We start from the raw sequence: 21,533 nt of genomic DNA on the forward strand, positions 1-21,533 counted from the left end.
TATTATTCCGATCCACTTTTGGTCGATCTTCATACATACCGATTAATCGTTTAAAACTCTAAATTTCACCATATTTTACACAGAGAAAACAATATGGCTTGTAAAAAACCGAAAGACAAATAAACTGTTTACAAGAAAACATACAAGTTCTGAAACTCCTTAAAATCAGTACATTGATTACAACGATTAGAATTGTCCCTAAAGGGTTTACACCTACGTATGTAAGTATGTTACTGCTCATTTATGATTACACTAATCTAAATAATTTATAAAAGGTGAAAATAAGTGATGTTGAAAAAAGTTACAAAATTGGGCTTGACCTCAACAACACAAGTCTGCGGAATTGTGGAGGTTATATATACATTTTTACCGTACAAGTCTACGCTGTAAAGAATCGGATATGAAACATAGGATTTCTAACTAAGAAAAGGGACCAAACGAACCCACAGTTAATTCTTCTGGCAAAAATACACTAAACTTTACTATCTCTTCAAGACTTCCCCTGAGTAGCAGCCGAATGACCCTTACCCTTTGGCATTTTCTTTGTGCTAGCTGCAAAGAGAAAAAAAAAAAAAAAAAAATAACAAATCAAATTAGCAGCTAATACAATCAACTTCAGAAACAAGATCTAATTGAAACATAGAAAGTATCAAACAGTATCGATGAAAAAAAATTCAGAAGGTATGAAAAATTAAAGAGGGTGATTGAGAGCATATACCATCTTCGACATCCTTCATCTGGTAATAATGAGGAGCGATCTCAATCAGCCAATCCGGTTTTAGCTCAGTTACCTGCAATTAGAATCGAGTCAACAACTTAACAATGTACGAAAATATATTTTCGAAAGAAAATGAAAGCTAGCAGAAGAATATATATGCCCATCCAAAATATAATACTCAAAACAGTCAAATGGAAGCAGAAGGAAGAAGGATGAAAAGTCACCTGTCTCATATATTCCTTCGTTGTCAGAACCAGTTCGTGGTATACTACCCATCTTGGTTGTGGCTCCATCTGCTCATAAAGAAAACAATTGTTCAGTTCCAAAAACAATATAAAAACCTATATACTTCGTATACTAACAAACTTAGGTAACCAAGGAGTCGGAGCACAAGGCAAGTCAGGGGAACAGGGTATGCAACAGAAAAGAAAACACACACACAAGCAGAAAGCATATATTTTGCAGTATTAGGCATTACTAGAAATGCATGTAAATAACCAACCCCCAAACGACAAACTTAGAGAAAAGTCAATTACAACCCTCGCCCCCTTGCCCTTTTTTTGGCTTGGGATAGAGAGATTGGGGAGAAGGGCAAGGATAGATTTAACTTCAACTTGGCCAAATCATGTAATCAAGTGCATAGCTATAACAGAAGATTCAGTAAAAGAAGTGACAACAAACCATCAGGATCTAGATCGTGAAAATTTTAAATGAGAATTTTTTGCACAGCCATTCAAGATGACTATGATCAATCCATCCAATGGCCCTCGACAAAGGGATGATGACCTAAATTAAAAAAAATTAAAAAAAAAAAATAAATAAAAAAAATAAATAAAAAAAAAACTTCACTACTGTACCTGATTATAATTCGAAGTTCGAACAACCAACACAAAAATTTCAAATAAACAAGACAAATTGAAGCCACTTATCAAACCAAAAACCATTCCAAAGTTCCACTCTTCCCACCCATGCTCACCACTTATTGTTATTTTTTCTTTTTTAAATGCCACGAAGCCATCTTAAAAGCCCCAGGATAAAATTAAAATTAGTTACCTCACTGTTGTACCAATACTTCACGTGTGCATTGAAAATTTCACATCATATAAATGCATGACATACAGAATAGTACATGAAAATGCATTTGATGGATTTTGCTTTGACGTTAATAACAGAATCCAAGCAACTGAAAACTTAACACGGCTTACCTGTGCTAAACCAGAACTGGGATGAAGGTACACAGTTTGAGGATGCTTGATTGTCCTATAAGATCCATTTTTCTGTAACCTTCCCGTATGAGGAAAGAAACCTGTAGCAGTTAATGTAAAATTGCATTTACTACTTTATCTTACAGTCTCACAGATAGCATATGTTATCAAAAATCTGAATAGAGGGCTTTGCATAAGAACCTGCAGTGATTGACTTTTTTATAGCTTCCAAATCATTTAGACTCGTCGTGGCTTCAATTTCAACCCTTTCCAGAAGTCCCTCAAGTTGATCTCTAATATCCCTTGCTCTTTTCATACTCCTGACCTAAACAAAAGAATCCAGAATTTAATATTTACTGGAGAGCATGAATCAGATAACTACGATAGACAGCACTAACATAGGCACCATCCTATAGAAAAAGAAATGCTACCAAATCTTTAGATAGAGCAGTTAGCACTATTCCTTACCAAATCAAATAAAATGAAAATAAAAGACTGCATACCTGAACATAATTCTCAAAGCACCACATGCTTCCATAATCGCATGCTTTCCAGTCATTGTAGATCTAGGGAAAGAGGACAAAAATTTAGCACAAAAATCAACAAATATTACAGAGATAGCAGAAAATTCAGCAATATTCACAGAAATAAAAATCGAGCTCCACAATAATCATGCTCGGCATAAATCCAAGCATATTAGAAAGAGAAGGAAGGAGTTCTTAGACACCAATGTGTCTAATGCACTAGCATAAGAGAAAAAATAATGCTTTCCATGAAAAAAGTGTCAAAAGAATAATATGAATGCCTTTTACCACACCAGTGTGCTTCTCTCCTCTTCCAATTTTAGAAAAAACAATCTAAACATAGAGTAGCTCTAATACCTTGAGAAGTGCAATATGGTCTCCAACATTCCCCTCGTGGAATCTCATCCTTGCAGTGTCTGCATGGACTTGTTTGTCCTTGGGGCGGTAAAATATCGAGTTCCCAATAGAAAGCATTGCTGCAATGGTAATGATCTCCTCTGAACATTTATGCTTCTCAGAAGCAACAATCATCTTTGATAACATGGGATCAAGGGGAAATTCCGCCATTCTTCTACCAACTTTAGTCAGCTCACCTAGCTTATTTAGGGCACCAAGTGCATAGAGCAACTCAAGAGCTTTCAATAATGCTTCAGATGGCGGTGGGTCCATGAAATCAAAGTTCAACAAGTCATGAATTCCAAGACTTTTAAGGGAAAGCACAACATTTGCAAGATTTGTTCGCTGAACTTCAGGGACAGTATTATCCTCTAAATCTTGGTAGTAATTGTAAGCAGTGTATAATCTATAGCACTTTCCCGGCCCTGTTCGTCCAGATCGACCTGCACGTTGATTTGCTGATGCCTTGGAGATGGGTGTCACCAGCAATGACTCCATCCCTGTTCGTGGATTATACGACTTCATCTTGACGAAACCTGGATCTATAACATATTTAATCCCATCAATTGTCAGAGAAGTCTCTGCAATATTTGTGGCCAACACAACCTTACGTGCCCCTTCAGGAGTTGGTTCAAATATCTTTGCCTGCAGATCTGTTGGAAGGTTGGCATAAATGGGGCATATAATAAGTTCAGAAATCTTTGTGCCAAGGCCCCTAGTCCTATGCTTCAGTATTTCCTCTGCTGCTTCAATTTCTTCTTGTCCAGTCAAAAATATAAGAATATCCCCAGGTGATTCTGTGACATGTATCTGCAACGCAGTAACAATGGCTGCATCCAAATAATCAGCTTCAGGTGCCTTTGTATAGTGTATTTCGACAGGGTAACGCCTCCCTGGAATTTTGAAAATTGGAGCAGAATCAAAATAGTCACTAAACTTCTCGGCATCAAGAGTTGCACTTGAGATGAGTAACTTCAAATCTGGCCGAAAGCGAGCAACATCCTATTACACGGGAGCACTTTTCTGAGTATATAGCAAGATAAATTGGGAATGATCACAGAAACAAAACAATATTCACTGCCAGAGAAACATATAGTCCTAAACATCCAAATATTTCCCTCGACTAGCTAAGATAAGACAGTTGGAATCTTTACAAAGCACTACAACCCCATCATTTACCAGGTAGGTCAACCTCACTTAAATTGAGAGAAACATCTGGGATTGGATTAACAAGAGATTGCACCTACCTTGACCAATCCGAATAATATGTCCGTAGAAAGTGTCCTCTCATGTGCCTCATCCACCATGATAACACTGGAGAAAATAACAAATCAGATGTCTAGGCATATAACTTGGATAGAAGAATAGAGTTAGACAAGTCTGGAACTAGCAAGTCACCTGTAGCTAGCAAGGTCAGGCTCACCAAGAAATTCGCGAAGAAGCATACCATCTGTCATATACTTAAGAATTGTCTTCTCAGATGTGCAATCTTCAAACCGTATGGAATAACCCACCTGCACATGAAAACAAAGTTGTACAATCTTAGGGCACAGCATAATAGCATATCATACTGATAACTACTGCATTCGCTAATAGTCACATGGCTATTTATCATGAACATCACAACTGCTAAACCACTGAATAATTGAATTCCTGTCATGAAAGCATAGACATAATAATACAACACAGATTCCCTATAGTATCAACGATGAACTTTTTTAAGTATGATCAGTGCTGTGATTCCATTTTTAAATATGGTCAGTAAGTTTTTCATAAGAGAACACATGTAATGACAACTGTATGAATGTATGATACACCATTACTTTACATTCTTGGGTAATATATCTAACATCATGCAAGGGATTATCCTAGGCCTGAGGTACGTTTTACTTATGCAAGGAGAAGGCCCAAGAATAATGTTGCTGCTGATGTGTGAAGCTGAGTGGACAGAGTTTGTTATGCTTGAGGGCAGAAGAGTAATTCAGAATATAGTTTGTTATTTTAATTCTCTGTGTTAGCTGTAATAATTGAGTTTGTTAGGCTAAACTCTGATTATAAATATGGTTAAGGAATTGGGGGGAAAGTATCTAGAAAAATACTGTTGAGTTGCTTGGGAGAGAGCCTTCCTCTCGAGAGAGGGCATTTGTGTTGTAATTTTCTGGGATTGCAATACAAAATATCTGGGTAGCTATTTCACTTCTCTTTGATTGCTTGAATCATCCTCTGTTTTCATACTAAACTCTAGCAAATTTGGTATCAGAGCAGTGACGATTCTTGCCGGAGAAGACAATGGCTCGCCTTAATCATGGTCAGCGTTTGGACTTACTGGAGCAGGAGATTTCAGGGCTGCCCTCGCGCGTTGCTCGCGAAATCACCACAGCAATGGCGGCCTTCAAATCGGAGATATCTGACCAGATTGCTGCTGGGCAGGAGAAAATCCGATCGGAGGTGCGCTCCACCTTATCCAATGCACCGCAATCTGGGGAAGCTCTCAGTTATCACTGGGAAAACCCATTCTCTTCACAACCTCGTTTGGATCATGGTGATGGAGGTTCTCAGGCGGGCCAATCTAATAGGAAGTTAAGGAAACTTGACTTACCAATTTTTGATGGCGTAAATTCTGATGGATGGATTCTCATAGCTGAACGTTTTTTCCATTTCTACCGATTGTCGGAGGAAGGCGGCGATCGTCGCTCTGGATGGCGATGCTCTGCTTTGGTACCAATGGGAGCACTGGAGGCACACCGTGTCAAGCTGGGACACCTTGAAGAAGCTCCTCCTCCGCTGCTTAAAGAAGATATCCGGGTCGAAGTTCGGATCCAAAACCCACCCACGTTGGATCTGACCATGGATCTCTCCATGCGGATTGAAGAAAAATTAAAACTAAGCCCAAAACCCAACCTCAAACACGTGGAGAACCCAATACCCAAACACACGAACCAACCCAAACACATCCCCAACCTCGAACCTATACACTGGCCTAAACACGAACCCATATCCCGTCGCCACCGCTGCCAGCGCCGCGGCTTGAGTGTGCTGCTGACAGTGGAAGACGAGGACGACGAGGACTCTGGTGAGTTGTCCATGGCTGAAACCCTCCTTGAAAATTCTATAGCACTACCACCTCTCTTAGAACCGCCGCCGTCTATTGTACCGCAAGTCACCTTGAGTTCAGTGATGGGGCTAACCAGCCCGAAAACCATGAGGTTGGCTGGAACTGTCAACGATTGCTCTGTGGTGGTGATGATTGTCCCCAGAGCAACACATAACTTTATCTCCTCCACCGCCGCGAAACACTTGCAGATTAATCCGATCCACTCTAAGAATTTTGGGGTGACCTTGGGTACGGGGGAATCTGTTCAAGGGGAAGGAGAATGTAAAGGAGTCGTGCTGGACCTCCAGGGGTAACGACCGTGGAAGATTTTCTCGTGTTACCTCTGGGTAATTCCGACATTATTATGGGAATCCAGTGGCTGGAAAAATTGGGGAACACCACCACCAATTGGAAAACTCAAACTCTTAAATTCCAATTGGGAGGAAATACAGTAACCTTGAAGGGGGAGCCTCAGCTCGGGAGAACAGGGATTTCGTTAAAGGTCATGCTCAAGAATTTGCAGAAAGAGGGTCCGGGGTTTTTGCTTGAGTTTAATCGGCTGGAACGAGTGGAGAATGAAGCTGAACCGTTAGTGCCAGAGGTGTTTTAGCCCTTGGTGCAGAAGTTCCATCAGGTGTTCAATATGCCGCAAGGGTTACCCCCGCAACGACAAATTGAGCATTGCATTGTTCTTCGCAGTGGTGCTAATCCCATCAGCGTTAGACCTTACAGGTACCCACAATCACATAAAGATGAAATTGAAAAATTGGTGTCTGAGTGCTAGAATTATTCAATCTTCAACGAGTGCTTATTCGAGTCCTGTGCTTTTGGTGAAAAAAAAGGACAATTCCCGGAGGTTGTGTTGATTACAGAGCTCTGAATAAAGAAACAATCCCATACATATTTCCAATCCCCGTAATCGATGAATTGTTGGATGAATTGGGCGGGGTGGCCATTTTTACGAAACTTGATCTGAAATGTGGATACCACCAGATTCGAGTAAAGCAGAAGACTGCTTTTCGCACGCACGATGGCCATTACGAGTTTTTAGTTATGCCCTTTGGTCTAACCAACGCTACAGCAACTTTCCAGTCACTAATGAACGAGATATTCATGTCGTTCCTTCGCAAGTTTGTTCTCGTTTTCTTCGATGACATCCTGGTGTACAGTCCCTGTGAAGAGTCCCACTTGGTCCATCTTAGACAAGTGCTGAAAACTTTGGCCACACACCATGCTAATTACAAGAAATGTGAGATAGGCAAAACTCGAGTGGCATATCTCGGGCATGTGATTTCTGCAGCAGGGGTTGAGGTGGATGCCACCAAAATTCAAGCCATGATGGATTGGCCTCCTCCCTCGAATTTGAGAGAGCATAGGGGATTCCTTGGCTTCACGGGCTATTACTGGAAGTTTATCCAAGGTTATGCCCTCATAGCTCGGCCTCTCACTGACCAACTTTTCAACACTCTCAAAGAAGCTATGGTCAACGCACCTATCCTTGCTGCCCCGGACTTTTCTCTCCCTTTTGTGTTGGAAACTGATAGGGCACGGTTTGGGTGCAGTACTCCTTCTGACCATCCGGTGGCTTATTTCACCAAGATTATAGGTGTGCAAAGCAGGAACAAACCCATATATGAAAAGGAGTTGATGGCAATTGTCCTTGCCATTGAAAAGTGGAGGCATTATTTGCTTGGCCGCCACTTTGTGGTGCGGACTGACCAGAGGAGTCTCAAATTTCTCCTCGAACAACGGGAAGTTGGTCAAGCATATCAAAAATGGGTAAGCAAACTCTTGGGTTACTCGTTTGAAATTCACTATAAGCCAGGGCCTACGAATAAATTGGCAGATGCCTTGTCTCGTCAGTTTTCACCAGAGGTGGAGTGCTGGAACATGGTGACTTCGTGTGGCCTACGATGGGATTATGTGCAATCTTTTATCCTACAGAGAATAATCTCTCAAATTCAGGCTGGAGAGTCGGTTCCCAAATGGTTTTCCTGGGATAATGGAGTCTTGAAATATAAAGGCAGGTTGGTAATTCCTAAGCAATGTGAACTTACCAGAAAATTGCTTAAAGAGTACCATGATTCAGTGATTGGTGGGCATGCGGGTGACTTAAAGACGTATCAAAGACTTGCTGGAGAATGGTTTTGGTTTGGTATGAGGAAAGATGTTCGGGTTTATGTGCAACATTGTCACATGTGTCAGCAGAATAAAACTTCAACGCTCACTCCTTTGGGTCTCCTTCAGCCTAGCCTTTGCCTATCCCAGAGAGAGTGTGGGAAGATATATCCATGGATTTCGTTGAAGGTCTCCCCAAGTCGTTGGGGTGGGATACCATACTAGTCGTGGTGGATAGGTTGACTAAGTACGGGCACTTTATTCCACTTAAGCACCCATTCACAGGCTCAGAGTGTGACTCAAACCTTTGTCAATGAGGTGGTCAGACTTCATGGTATTCCTAGCTCTATTGTCTCGGACAAGGACAAAGTTTTCTTGAGTATATTCTGGAGAGAGTTATTTTGTATTCAAGGGACACAGTTCTTGCGCAGCACGGCCTATCATCCACAGACAGACGGGCAAACAGAAGTGGTTAATAAGGGGGTTGATGCCTATGTGAGGTGCTTTGTAAATGGCAAACCTCACAGCTGGGCTAAGTGGCTTCCGTGGGCAGAGTATTGGTACAACACGTCCTTTCACACCGCCACAAATTGTACTCCTTTCAAGGCACTCTATGGGTGTGATCCTCCTCACTTGGTTAGGTTCTCTGCTGAAGTACCTCTGTTTCTTCTGTCGAAGAGCAGCTGCAAGAGAGAGATGCCATGCTTGATGATCTCAAGTACCATCTGGTACAAGCTCAGGTTTATATGAGGTTTCATGAGAATAAGGGAAGAAGAGAGGGCTCATTCAATGTTGGGGACTTGGTGTATCGAAAGCTACAGCCTTATAGACAGAAGTCCTTGGTGCGCAGGACAAATGACAAGCTTTCTCCCAGGTTTTATGGCCCTTTTCCTGTGGTTCAGCGTATAGGGAGTGTAGCTTAGAAGCTGCAGCTGCCCCCTCATGCTAAGATACATCCTGTCTTTCACATTTCTCAGTTAAAGAAGGCTCTTGGTGCGCACCAAACTTCATCACAGCTTCCTGCTCACTTGTCTGCTGACATGATAATGGAGGTAGAACCTGAGGCTGTTCTTGGGGTGAGGAATTCTCAGACTGCCATGGAAGTACTCAATCAATGGAAGGGACTGCAAGAGTTCGAAGCTACCTGGGAATTCTTTGATGAAGTCAATTTAAGGTTCCCTTGCTTCCACCTTGAGGACAAGGTGAATCTTTGGGTGGGAGGTATTGCAAGGGATTATCCTAGGCCTGAGGTCCATTTTACTTATGCAAGGAGAAGGCCCAAGAATAATGTTGCTGCTGATGTGTGAAGCTGAGTGGACAGAGTTTGTTATGCTTGAGGGCAGAACAGTAATTCAGAATATAGTTTGTTATTTTGATTCTCTGTGTTAGCTGTAATAATTGAGTTTGTTAGGCTAAACTCTGATTATAAATATGGTTAAGGAATTGGGGGGAAAGTATCTAGAAAAATATTGTTGAGTTGCTTGGGAGAGAGCCTTCTCTCGAAAGAGGGCATTTGTGTTGTAATTTTCTGGGATTGCAATACAAAATATCTGGGTAGCTATTTCACTTCTCTTTGATTGCTTGAATCATCCTCTGTTTTCATACTAAACTCTAGCACATCACAAAGTCACAAGTAATTACAAAAGTCCACAATTACAAGAATAAATTATGCAAAGATGGCAATTTGTTTTTGAAAAATTAGTTGGCCAAAAAAAAAAAAACGTAAAAGACAGCAAAGCAAAATCCAAAACCCTAATGTCTAACATTTCACCACCCTTTTTCAGTATTTAGAATTTCATGTGAGACATGAAGCAATATACTCCCTCCATCCTCTAAAAATATCAGAGACCTTAAAGGTACGATATCAACAAGTGACATAAATCGGCAACCAATGAACAAAGCTTACCTCATGCCCAAGTTTCACACCCATTTCTTGGGAAACACGAGCAGCAACACTCATGGCAGCAACTCTCCTTGGCTGAGTACATCCAATCTGCATTACAGGAAAAGCAAAGTTTTGATTTTTCAGGAATTTATGACAATATCTAAATGCATCCAGCTAATTTACTCATGATAGTATTATAAAAACTCAAACCATTGTCAAAAGGGTGGATTAAATAATGTATAGACAAAAGCTTCTTCTTGTTATTTCCCTTAAACCAGAACCTATTTAGGGTGCATTTGCGTTAACTTCACCTATAATTCACTCATGTGAGCTTTTATCCTGAACGTAACTTGTATGAACTTATCTGAAAATATTTTTCCAAAAACGTATTTCCAAGCAAAAGTTCAAATTTAAAAATAAGGTGAGGAGAACACATCCTAATAGTAGTCTTCTCCAACAATACAACATGGTTGATCTAGAATTACAATGGAATAATTGGCTTGGAGGTACTTTTAAATGTAGCAATCAAGAATCTATTTTGGACTCCTACAGGTGTCAGAAGTCAGAGCTCTAGCCAGTGCTTGACAAATATCACAACTCATAGAAGTAGCAACTATGAGGCATATCCAGAACAGACACATGAATAAGTTCATTGAAATTTCTGATGCAGTATGCTTCTAAAGAAGATCCAATAAATTCTTGATAACTAGATACTCTCACTACACAAACCACATAACCCACAAGAGTATCTCGACAGAAAAGCGAGTATACATGAACTTTCATAAACTAACACATGTCGACTTACAGGCATCTACACAACTGTGCATATAGCAGTCATTTTCCTTGTAGTAAGGTAGTCAAGTACTAAACAGCAACTATTTTTCATTTAAATTAATTATGAGTCTAGTCCACCTCAAAAAAAAAAAAAAAAAAAAAAAAAAAAAAAAAAAAAAAACACACACACACACACGCACACACATTCAGTGACCATTTGGTTCATACTAGAGAGGGTAGAGAATTGAGCCCAGAACTTGAATATTTGTTTGGCTCGAGAGGGGGCGGAGGTAAATCAAATTATTTACCAAGCAAATCCTTTCATTTTTTTGGTTTACGTAAAAGAAACTTCAAACATCCCCTCGCCTCTTTCCTATAACCCAGCCACAGTTTGATGCCAAATTCGACCAGGAAATAATTGGACCCAACCTCCATTGACAGAACCACAATAGTCAAGAAGGGAAGGTTCTGGGGCTGGGAGAAGTTGGTAATGAAGGTATTATCTAGAAGAAAGTAGTGACCATGGACAATAAAAGTGGTGATAGCTAGGTCTTAGCGATGGATGGTTCTGAGGATAAAAGAGGTAGACTGAGAAAAGAGTGGTAATTGTAGACGATTGCTGGTTGGGATGATCTGAAAGGGTTATAGCCTTACAGGTGACAAGTGGTTGGGAATTGTGAGGATTAGAAGTTGACGTGGATTTGGTGTTGAAGTGAGTAATAGTAGTGAATGACTTCTCAAGATCTGTAACAGGTTGGAGACTCGGGGAATCTAAAACAGTGAGGGTAGGAAAGAGGGAGTGAAGAACAGAATACCAGTTTCTTGTTTGGGGTGAAATGATTAAGGCAAAATGAGGAAATAGGATTAACCATTCTTGAATATGCCCAACAATACAAAATCATGCACATACGCATATCAGCTTCTATAAGCATAATGCTTAGAATTAATTCAACACAAGAGCGGTTAAGCAAAGAAAAGCTTCATAAGCACTCGCATTAGCTTACTGTAATACCAAGGTTCTTATTGATACATGCAGTGGGAAGCAAGTCCACACACACACACACACAAAAAAAAAAAAAAAAAAAAAAAAAAAGGGAGAAACATTACAACATCTTCGCAAGAAATATAATGTTTACAGTTTACAGAAAGAATTTACATCCATAAAAACAAATCTAAATTTTTCAGGGAAAGAAAGAATGAGATAGAAAATTTAATACAACAACAGAATCCAGAACAAGAACAACTACCATATGAGAACATATACTTGCAAAACAAAACAGTAGACAAAAGATTTGTTCTGATATTACATATACTTAGCACAGAACACCTACCATTCCAACTTTTGTATATCCACCTTCATGGAGGTACTGGGGTATCTGAGTAGTCTTTCCAGAACCAGTCTCTCCGACAATTATAAGGACCTAACAAGACAAACAAGGGGGACAGGTCACAACCCACAACATCACATAGCAGTGACAGCGCATTAAGTATGATGTACATAGCATTTAATCAGATGTTTGAAATACCTGATGATCTCGGACAGCATCAAGTAACTGTTCACGATATGGATAGACTGGCAAGGTTTTCCGGTCCTCCTAAGCACCGACAAAATAGAAATCACCAAAGGAAAAAAGACAATAGATTATTGATCAAAGAACACATTAACACTATTTTTTAAAAAAATTTAAAAAAAAAAAAAAAAAACAGCAACTCCATAAAGGCTGAATACCGTCAAAAGCAAGATTGGCAAGTCAGAGGACAATGAATAGTCACAGAACTTTTTTTTTTTTTTTTTCTTTTGACAAAGTCACAGAACTATATTAATACAAGTTCTTACACTTTAAAAAAAAAAACTCAGGAAAACAAGGAAACATACTAAATTTGTTAAATAACAAAATCATGTCAAAAACAGTGACTTCTCCCACAACTAACAGGGAAATGTAGACATAAACATCCAGATTCAGCAAATAAAATAAACTTAAGAAGATAGAATTGCATTGCATAATGCAAAACCACAAGCATAAATATCGTAGCTCAGGAAGTAGACATCAAAAGTTTAAGCTACTTTAAACTGATTTAATCCCTTGGTTAATGAACAGAAGGAGAACAATAAAAAGAAGAGGTACAACATTTGTAGATCATACTTGTGGCAATTAATTAGGCAATATACAACATGAGGATAGACAGAAGTTTGTACAGCCATATGTGGCCAATCTTTCATCACCACAACAGTCAGCAATACGAGACAACATAAAACAACAACAGCAGCAACACCAATAAGAAGACAGCATACTAGCAAAGAAAAATAAAATACATGAGATCATGGATAAATGGCTGCCATATTTTCTTTTTCATGGAGAATTTTGCAGGGAAATTAGTGTTGGTTGTAATTGCACAATTAATTAATACAAGTTAAATAAGGTAATTTCACAACTGATCATAGTAAAAGAGGCATACACACATCCATTATATATCAAAGTTAGAAGTCAGCATGATTACCCACTTCAAACTCATTCATCTATAAGTCTCTGATTCCATTGTTTATAAGCAAGAATTCAGGATGCCAGTCAATTACTCAATTATAATCATCTCATTCAAATACAGCATTTTTTTTTTTTTGTTAGCTACTTTTTTTTTTTTTTTTTTTTTTTTTTTGACTCTGAAGGTTGAACTACAAGAAAATATGAGTACGGACTACAAACCTGAAGCTTCTCCAAAGCGGTCTTTGCTTTGGACTCTTCCTGTGACTCAGTAAGCATCTCACTTTCAAACTGCAAAAAAGAACAACAATTATAACTTATAAGCATATACGAGCACAAGTGACAAGCAAACAAGATCTTAATTATTACATAATCTATTCTACCTTGTCCCCATCCATTACAGAGGCCTTTATGAAGTCGATTTGATCTTCAAAGACATATCTGAATTAAAAGTAAACAAATAAAAGTGGTAAGTTAAACATAGACATCAGCAATAAAGCCAGATATAACCAACGAGAAAACAAGACTCACTCATAGCTTTCAGCATTCTGCCTTTTATCTTTGGAACCAAATTTGAGGGTTGCTTTTCCTGAAAGAAAGGGCTTCAGTTTAGAGAGGAAAAGAAATTAAAAATGAAGAATATGAAAATATGCTTCAAAATCTTCTTGTAATATAAATATACCAATCTGGTGATCCTCCCAAGCTTCTTGTTCAGCAAATGGGTTCATCTTACCCCCAGATTCACCACCATCCCTAATGAACAAATAGAAAGAGGCAGAAAACGTAATTAGACTGACAGCCAAGTGTTGATGACTTAAAATCCACTCTGTATATATATATATATATATATATATATATATATATATATATATATATATATATATTAAATGATATAAACTATGCAGATAAATTGGCATACCTGTAACGATTTAAAGCTACAGAAAATCTTTTCTCTTGGTTCACTCCACCGTCAACATCATCATATGCATCTGGCATTCTATACTGCGATTCAGAAGCAAATACATGTACACCAAACTATCAGAAAGCCCACAGACAGCACTTTATATGAGAACCAAGGGTAATCTTAACACAATTTGAATCCATGTTTTAGGAAGGAAAATAATTAGACTTCCACTGACTTCATTAGTAGATATGTTTTATGTCCAAAGAATCGATAAACAGAGTTTAAAATTACTTGTCTTCTAACTTTAAAAATTTATGAAGCTTGTATAACAGCTTTTACTTAGGATTTGGCTATACACAAGTAAATTCAAACCTAGCTTAGGACTAATAAACTTATAAACATGCTTGTGGCAAAAATGGTTGAAGGTGATGATGAATCTGACCTGTAACAAAATAATCCAAAAAACATCCAAACAAACAAAATATTTTTGATGGATATGCAGTGGCCATATAACTGATTAACTGCCCAATATAACAAGGAAATGTGATCGGATACAGTAAGATGCATTCAGGAGCATAACGGACGAGTACACCTTACTAAAGGTATTGAAATTTAAAAATAAATAAATAAATAAATAGGGGGGGGGGGCGAAATGATAATAATTATAAAAAAAAAAAAAAAAAAAAGGGGGGGGGGGGGGGAGGAGTTTCAAAAACAGCAATCACAAGAGAAAAAACAATAAAGACAAATCACCTCGTTTATCTCACTAGCATCTTCTCCTCTCCTTTTGGAGACAAGCTCATATATTTCCTTTTTGTACCTGTGATAATATGAATGTCATTCAGCTATAAATTAAAAAAATAACAAACAAATATATTTAATCAAAAAACACATTGAAACAATTGAACAAAAACGTAACCAGATTACAACTAAAGAAACTTTAAAGGCCCTAGAACATGCACAAACTTATAGAGGACTAGAGGTTAGCTGTGTTGCATACTTGCATGTTCCAAGTAAATCCTAAAACTATAAATGGTATCCATGCCATAAACAAAACCGCCACATGAGAAGGATTCAAATCGTCAGCAGCATAAGGATGTTTAAACAATTTAAGAGAAGCCTGATAATAAAACACATGAATTTTCATGAAAACAAAAATATTATAAAACAAATTTTAAGGGAAAAAAACATATGATGAACAGTGAACACCAGCTATTACTCTACTAGGAGTCTAGGACACATGAAAACCACCAATAACATGATTAAATTACATCAAACGTTGCAGTATACAGCTCAATTTCAATAATGCAAAGCAAGAGGCATATTAAGACTACAGAAAAAAGAAACACAATAGGAGTGACTCCAGAAGACAGTACTGTTCAGATTGTGAAATATGAAACAAATACGAGGAAGATAAATAAGTTAACAATTCTAGCAAATGAATATGAAGATGATGACACTTTAAAAGACATCACTAAGTACATGGACAAAGAATCACCTTAATTCGCGTTGCTCTGCTTCAGTAAGCTTAACACCATCAAATAGATACTGTTCATCTTCGATCTCATCTCTGCATCACATTAAACATAAGATCAGGTAGAAAAGGCGAAAAATACATGAACTAGCAAATTACCCGAGCTCAATCCTATTTAACAATTTAGAAAATAAAAAATAACTTAAGGTGCTACTGCAGACATACCTGAGCTCCTCTAATTTCTTTTCCTCCCTTTTCTTCAAGTATTCTTGCCTTGAAACCTTTCTGCAGCAGATGAGCAAAACAAAGACGAAGCAACATCAGTACAGGAAACAAGGAACAGAATTCTTTAGCTGCAAACCTACTGATACTATATCAGTAAGGAATCTCATGGTGACCAGAATTAAATTTGCAATCATCAAACAAAAACAATGTAAGGTTTACAAAGCACGTAAAGGAGCCACCCTAAGAGCCAGGGCAATAAATTGATGAAATTAATTCTAATGACAAAGTAGACAAAGTAGGACCATTAAGAATCAAGTGTAATCACAATAAGAACAGCAACAAAAGCAAATTAAACCAGAATGAGGGTGTCTCAAAGGCAGAGTAAACTCATTTTAGTCTTATTCAACATCGAGTTAAAATCATCTAAAGCTTCATCAAAGTTCGAAACACAATCAAAGATGGGAGACTGGGAGCACTTCTTCAACTCAATTTTGCATGATAAAGATTAACCTAGTAGAAAACATGTATTAATATCGACAGAAGTCCAAAGTTGATGATGCTATTTAACAAAGATAGCTAGGTCGGATTCAAAGACATAAAGATAACCCTTAAGGAACGATTCATATCACCTTTATATCCATCAAATGACGAAGCTGTTACTACTACATAAATACAAACAAATTATTTAGAGATACAGTTGTACTCAATTGAATGTATAATACTTTCCACCTAAATCATGCATAACAACATCTTCACACCACAATGATGACAAAGCCTCTAAGGTTAAGCTGGATTTCAGATGACTACGGTTCCACTCTAAGATTCATTATTAATTTGTGACGGTATTTCTCAGCACACATAATATAATGGCCCTTCACTCTACAGCTTTTATAAATAAGATAAAAGGATCTTTCTGTGGAATTCTACGAAATCCAAAAATTTCATACGAGCAAGAACTTTCAAAGAAATTATGTACAAATGTACATCTAATTATTATTTTCAAATCAGGATTTTTTTAGTATCCTTTGTAAAATTTGAGAGAGAGGAAGCAAGAGAAAGAGAGAGGAGGCAATTTGAGGCCAAAAAGGCATTAAAAAATAATGAGGTGCAGAGCAACAGGCTTTCAATTTTAGAGAACAAAAAAAAAAAGGTTTCCCTGCAATGAATCAACAATGGCATGTTCTGGAAAAAGTTCAAAAATTGAAGTAAGATGCAATTATGCCAAATGCTAGAGTCATATAACTATAGATTAAGCAAGAAACTAACCTAAGTGCATCTATATCATCCTGCTCCAAAGCATTAGATCTCCGAATTGCCTCTTCTGCAAAACAGAAATGAAGTTTTCTTTAAAGTAAATAGAACAACAGAATGGTTTTGAAGTTTCAAACTTTAGAATAGTCCCCTTAAGACGAAATTGTAACTCTTTGTAACTAACCTTCCTCCTTCTTCGTCAACTTCGTCTCTGTTAGCTGTAAATAAAAGTGGTGTCATTGCCAAACCACAAAGCATGGAAAGAACAAGAATGGAACAAAGAAACACAGGAAAAAGCATTTTACTAAAAATAAAACCAAAATTAATGCAACAGAATCCATTAGTCCACTTTGAACCGTCCTGACATAGAAATGTTACCTTCCTAGTTCGAGCAGCATCTTTTTCTTTCATATGTCTTTCCAATTCTTCCTTCTCTTTTTGGTCACGTATTCTTTCTTCTTCTGACTGTTTATGAAATAGACAAATCAAGAAAATATCAACAGAAAGCAACCTCATTTAGAAATTAAACATACTTTGAATATATGTGTGTGTGTGTGTGTGTGTGTACCCCCAAATTTAGATTCCAACCAAATTTTTCCCCAGATTAATACAAAAATAACTTCAGAATTATGAGACTAGGAGATGGGAAGGCCGATGAATTGAAAAAAATCAGCAAGTGCATACCTCAGAATCATCATCATCAGAATATTTTCTCTTGACCTGTCTTTTTTGTTCTCTGCTTACCGTCACCTGCAGTATGGCATAAAGTCAACAAAAAAGATGACAAGTCAATTCAAAAATTAATCATCTAGCAGCTTACCATAACAATGAAAACTGATCAATCAGTAAAAAAAAAGTAAACACTATGCCTCATCATCTTCATCATCAGGATTGTCAGTTTTCTTCCTGAACCGCTTCTTGTGTGATTCTTTCTTCATTGGCTCAGCATTGGAAACAGGCATACGATCATCATCGTCATCTGCATCTAGAAGCTCATAAGTCTTCTGTTTCCTAACCAACATTGCCGCCTCCCTCTCTTGCTTCTGATAAAGCTGATAAAAGAAAATACAATGTTATTCAGTTTTCCAATATACCTATCTATATCTCTACTGCGCTTTTTCGATGATGTTATAATTTCATGGTCTACTTGCCGAACAAGTACAAGTATGCAATTCGCTACCTAATATTGTTAAATTACTCCGAACAGTGTCCTGATGTACCAATTCACATGTTTAGGTTCGTAAGTTATGTTCCAGATAGTAAGTTAAAGCTACAATGACTAGCACTACAGCTAAATCAATACAGCAAATTCAACAGCAAACTCACATTAACTCCAGAAGTTTTGTGGGAAATACAATCTTGTTTAGTATTCCAATACACCTATCAATCTCCTCTGCATTTTTTTTTTCCAATAATTGATTACACATCAAATTCAACACCACCAACTAAAAGTCTAAAACATTCAAATGTTATCAACATGTCCTTGAGAAATAGCATCATGAACATCCCTCAAGTATCAGATTCTTTCCACCGTCCTGAACTATATGCATCACTTGTGTGGGCACATTACAGGATACTTTTTTGACGATAAAGCTACAATTTCAGTCTGCTTACGGAACAAGTACAAGTACACAATTCGCTACCTAATTTTGTTAATTATACTCCGAAAAGTGTTCCAATGTACCAATTCACAAGTTTAGGTTCCTAATCTATGTTCCACATTGTAAGTTATACTACAGAAACTAGTACTACAGCTAAATTGATAAATCAAATTCATCATAAAACTCACATTAACACCAGAAGTTTTACGGGGAACACGAGCATATATCTCTTCAGCGAAAGCTCGGGTTTCACTTGACGATGATAACCCGAATTCCACAAGCTTACCAACAACATCCCCAGGAGAAGAAGCCTGTTTTGCTGCAAAAAAAACCAAATAAAATTCATCAAATTTTCACAAAACAAACAATTTCAATGATTTGACTTCAGTAAAAATAGAAATTGAACCTAAAAATTTATACTTACATAAACCGATTATATACTGCACGACAGTAGGCTGAGAGTAGCCAAGAAATGTCATTAATTTGTCCGAAACCCATGATTTTAAATTTGCGTCACTACCCATTTCAGATTAAGCTGCATATAAAAAAACCCAATATTGAAAAAGCTAAAAAATCACATAAAATTCTTCTCGAAATTGCATAAAATAAACCCTAGAATGTAAAATTGATTTCAGTGGTTAAAGAAAAATAATCTTACAGTAGAAGATGGCTTCAATGGAGGAGCGAAAGATTAAAAGGCGATTGGAGAAATTAGAAATCAAAGATGAAAGAAATTGATTAGAAAATCGAGTGGTTTGAAAGTGGAAAGCAAGTAGAGTAGTAGAGAAGAGGGAAAACCGGAAAACCAGAAGAAAGCGGGAAACGGAGAAAGAGGAAGAGCTCAGAACGAACAACTGAGCATTGAGAATTTGAGAAGAGACAACAAGGTTACGAGTAATTGATTTTTTTAGATCTTCAAGAATTTTTTAAGGTTATTTTTGTAAGTTTATTTTTATAATTAAAAAAATACTGGCAAATTTTAAGATATAATAGTTTTGTAATATAAACTGAACATTTAATGTATACAAAATGAACATTTTTTAATAAAATATAAACATAAAAATTGCATGTTTATGTTTAATTTTTGTGACGTGTTCATATTTTTTTACTAAATGTTCATTTTTTGTAAAATGTTCAAATTTTTTTTACTAAATGTTCAAAAGTATAGTCGTGGTGCACCTATTTCTAGGTGCACCATGGTGCACATAATACTAATTGAAAAATACTACCTCCGGTCCAAATTAGTTGTAACTATTTTCTTTTTGGGCCGGTCCCCATTACTTGCAACTTTTCCATTTTTTTCCTTATTTAGTAACTTTTTTAGGTAAAATTACAATTTTACCCTTACTTATTTTTATAACCAATGTTATTATACTACTAACCTAATAATTACACTACCTAACTGAGCAATTAGATTAATCATTCCCACCAAAAAAAACCCCAACTCTTTAAATTCTACATCATCCCAACCAACTCAATTGAATGCTACAACATTCAATTCATCAGATGAATATGGTTGGGTGCATTTATTCTAGAGAATTCTCCAGATTATATTACCCCCCCAAAACCCTAGTTCATATTTTTCTCACTCCTCACTCTTCGCCGTTTAGCATCTCCTCTCTCTCTCTCTCTCTCTAACTCTGTCACTGTCTTTGCGGTCTGGGTTTTCTCCTTCCTTCATTGTTCTGTTCTATTCTTCTACTTCTTGAGTCCCACTATGTCAAATTCAACGGACAAAGAACTCGATCTTCTTTGCCATGAGACCCTTGAATCAACTGCATCTAAGCGTCGATCTGGGCGTGTAACCTATAAGCCGCAGCGAGGAATGGGAAACATGAAACCCGTTCGTCGTGCTTCATTGATTGCGATCGAGGAGGAAGATCCGTGGTGCAAAACTTGCTGAGTTGAGCGATGAGGAGGAGAAGCCTCAGGAAGTGGTCCCTGTGGCTATGGTCGGTGATGAACCACCACTTGGGGTGGTTTCGATTGCTAAGGTTCATCCTATTCCTGCTGCTGTAGTTGATGAGGGTGAGGTCTCCGCTGCTGGATCTGCTACTGGGGAGTCAAACCCAGTAGATCTGGAGGTTTCTGAGGTGGCTAAGCCACCTGAGTCCCACGACGACGGTGAAGGGCCTTCTAACGGAGCTAAGAGGATCAAATCTGGTCCACCTGGAGGGATGTCGAGGGAAGAGGTGATTGAGGCGTACCAGCAGATCTACTACCCTCAATTTAACCATCCTCCTAACCGATTGCGCAGCGTATACTCTATAAACCCTAGTTTATTTTTGTTTTCCTTTAGATTATGTTTGGTTTGTTACGATGGTGATTGTCTTCCTTTGATGTTGGATCATGTTTTGTGTGTGCTGGTAAATCTCAAAATTGTTATTGTATTGTGTTGTGTATTTGCTGTATTTAAAACTTGTTGTTTGGTTACTTGGGTTTTGCACTGTATGATGTTATGTGGATTATGTTGGTTGTGAGTTGTTGGTAGCCTGTGTTGGCTCTGCTGTATCTTGAATGCTCATAGGGCTGGGTTCTGTGTTATCTTGGTTCTGATCTGCCTTGTGTGCTGGTATGGTTGTGCTCTTTGTTGTCTTGGTTCTGCTCTGTGTTGTGTGCTGGTAGGCTTGTGCTCAGTCTTGTGGCTAATGTGCTGCTACGGTTGTGCTAGGGTTGTGCTCTGTCTTGTGGCTATTGTTGTGCTATGGTTGTCCTAGGGTTGTGCTCTAGGTTGCTAAAGGTTTTAATTGTGTTAGTTGGACCATGTCACGTGCTTAATGCTTAACACATGTTTAATGCTTAACACATCCCTTCTGAGTCCCCTGGTTGATCATAGATGCAAGTACTAGATGGCCTTCCTTAGCATTTGAGTCCCTAAAATGCA

At 37.8% G+C, this 21,533-nt stretch overlaps 1 protein-coding gene across 2 annotated transcripts; it reads right to left on the reverse strand.

Moving 5' to 3' along the window:
• Positions 1 to 153: 153 nt before the first annotated feature.
• On the reverse strand, positions 154 to 19,551 carry LOC145631940 (pre-mRNA-splicing factor ATP-dependent RNA helicase DEAH1-like). Of its 2 annotated transcripts, XM_081684173.1 has the most exons (28): positions 19,308 to 19,551; positions 19,074 to 19,184; positions 18,838 to 18,968; positions 17,918 to 18,100; positions 17,733 to 17,798; positions 17,427 to 17,513; positions 17,233 to 17,266; positions 17,064 to 17,118; positions 15,798 to 15,857; positions 15,597 to 15,668; positions 14,852 to 14,918; positions 14,114 to 14,196; positions 13,877 to 13,947; positions 13,726 to 13,783; positions 13,578 to 13,635; positions 13,417 to 13,485; positions 12,241 to 12,309; positions 12,046 to 12,135; positions 9,962 to 10,048; positions 4,242 to 4,357; positions 4,091 to 4,157; positions 2,805 to 3,845; positions 2,427 to 2,489; positions 2,125 to 2,248; positions 1,924 to 2,024; positions 943 to 1,011; positions 719 to 791; positions 154 to 552 (listed from the first exon to the last, which is right to left on the reverse strand). In XM_081684173.1, the coding sequence occupies exons 2-28, from the start codon at positions 19,171 to 19,173 to the stop codon at positions 491 to 493; spliced, it is 3,156 nt and encodes a 1,051-aa protein (XP_081540299.1). In that variant the 5' UTR covers positions 19,174 to 19,184; positions 19,308 to 19,551; the 3' UTR covers positions 154 to 490. The 2 variants fall into 2 exon arrangements, with proteins under 2 accessions (XP_081540299.1, XP_081540300.1); XM_081684174.1 differs by lacking the exons at positions 18,838 to 18,968; positions 19,074 to 19,184; positions 19,308 to 19,551 and having other exon boundaries at positions 17,869 to 18,007.
• Between the last annotated feature and the right edge of the window lie 1,982 nt (positions 19,552 to 21,533).

Source organism: Chenopodium album, chromosome 5 (assembly GCF_948465745.1).
Source record: "Chenopodium album chromosome 5, dcCheAlbu1.1, whole genome shotgun sequence".
In the NCBI taxonomy this organism is placed as follows: Eukaryota; Viridiplantae; Streptophyta; class Magnoliopsida; order Caryophyllales; family Amaranthaceae; genus Chenopodium; species Chenopodium album.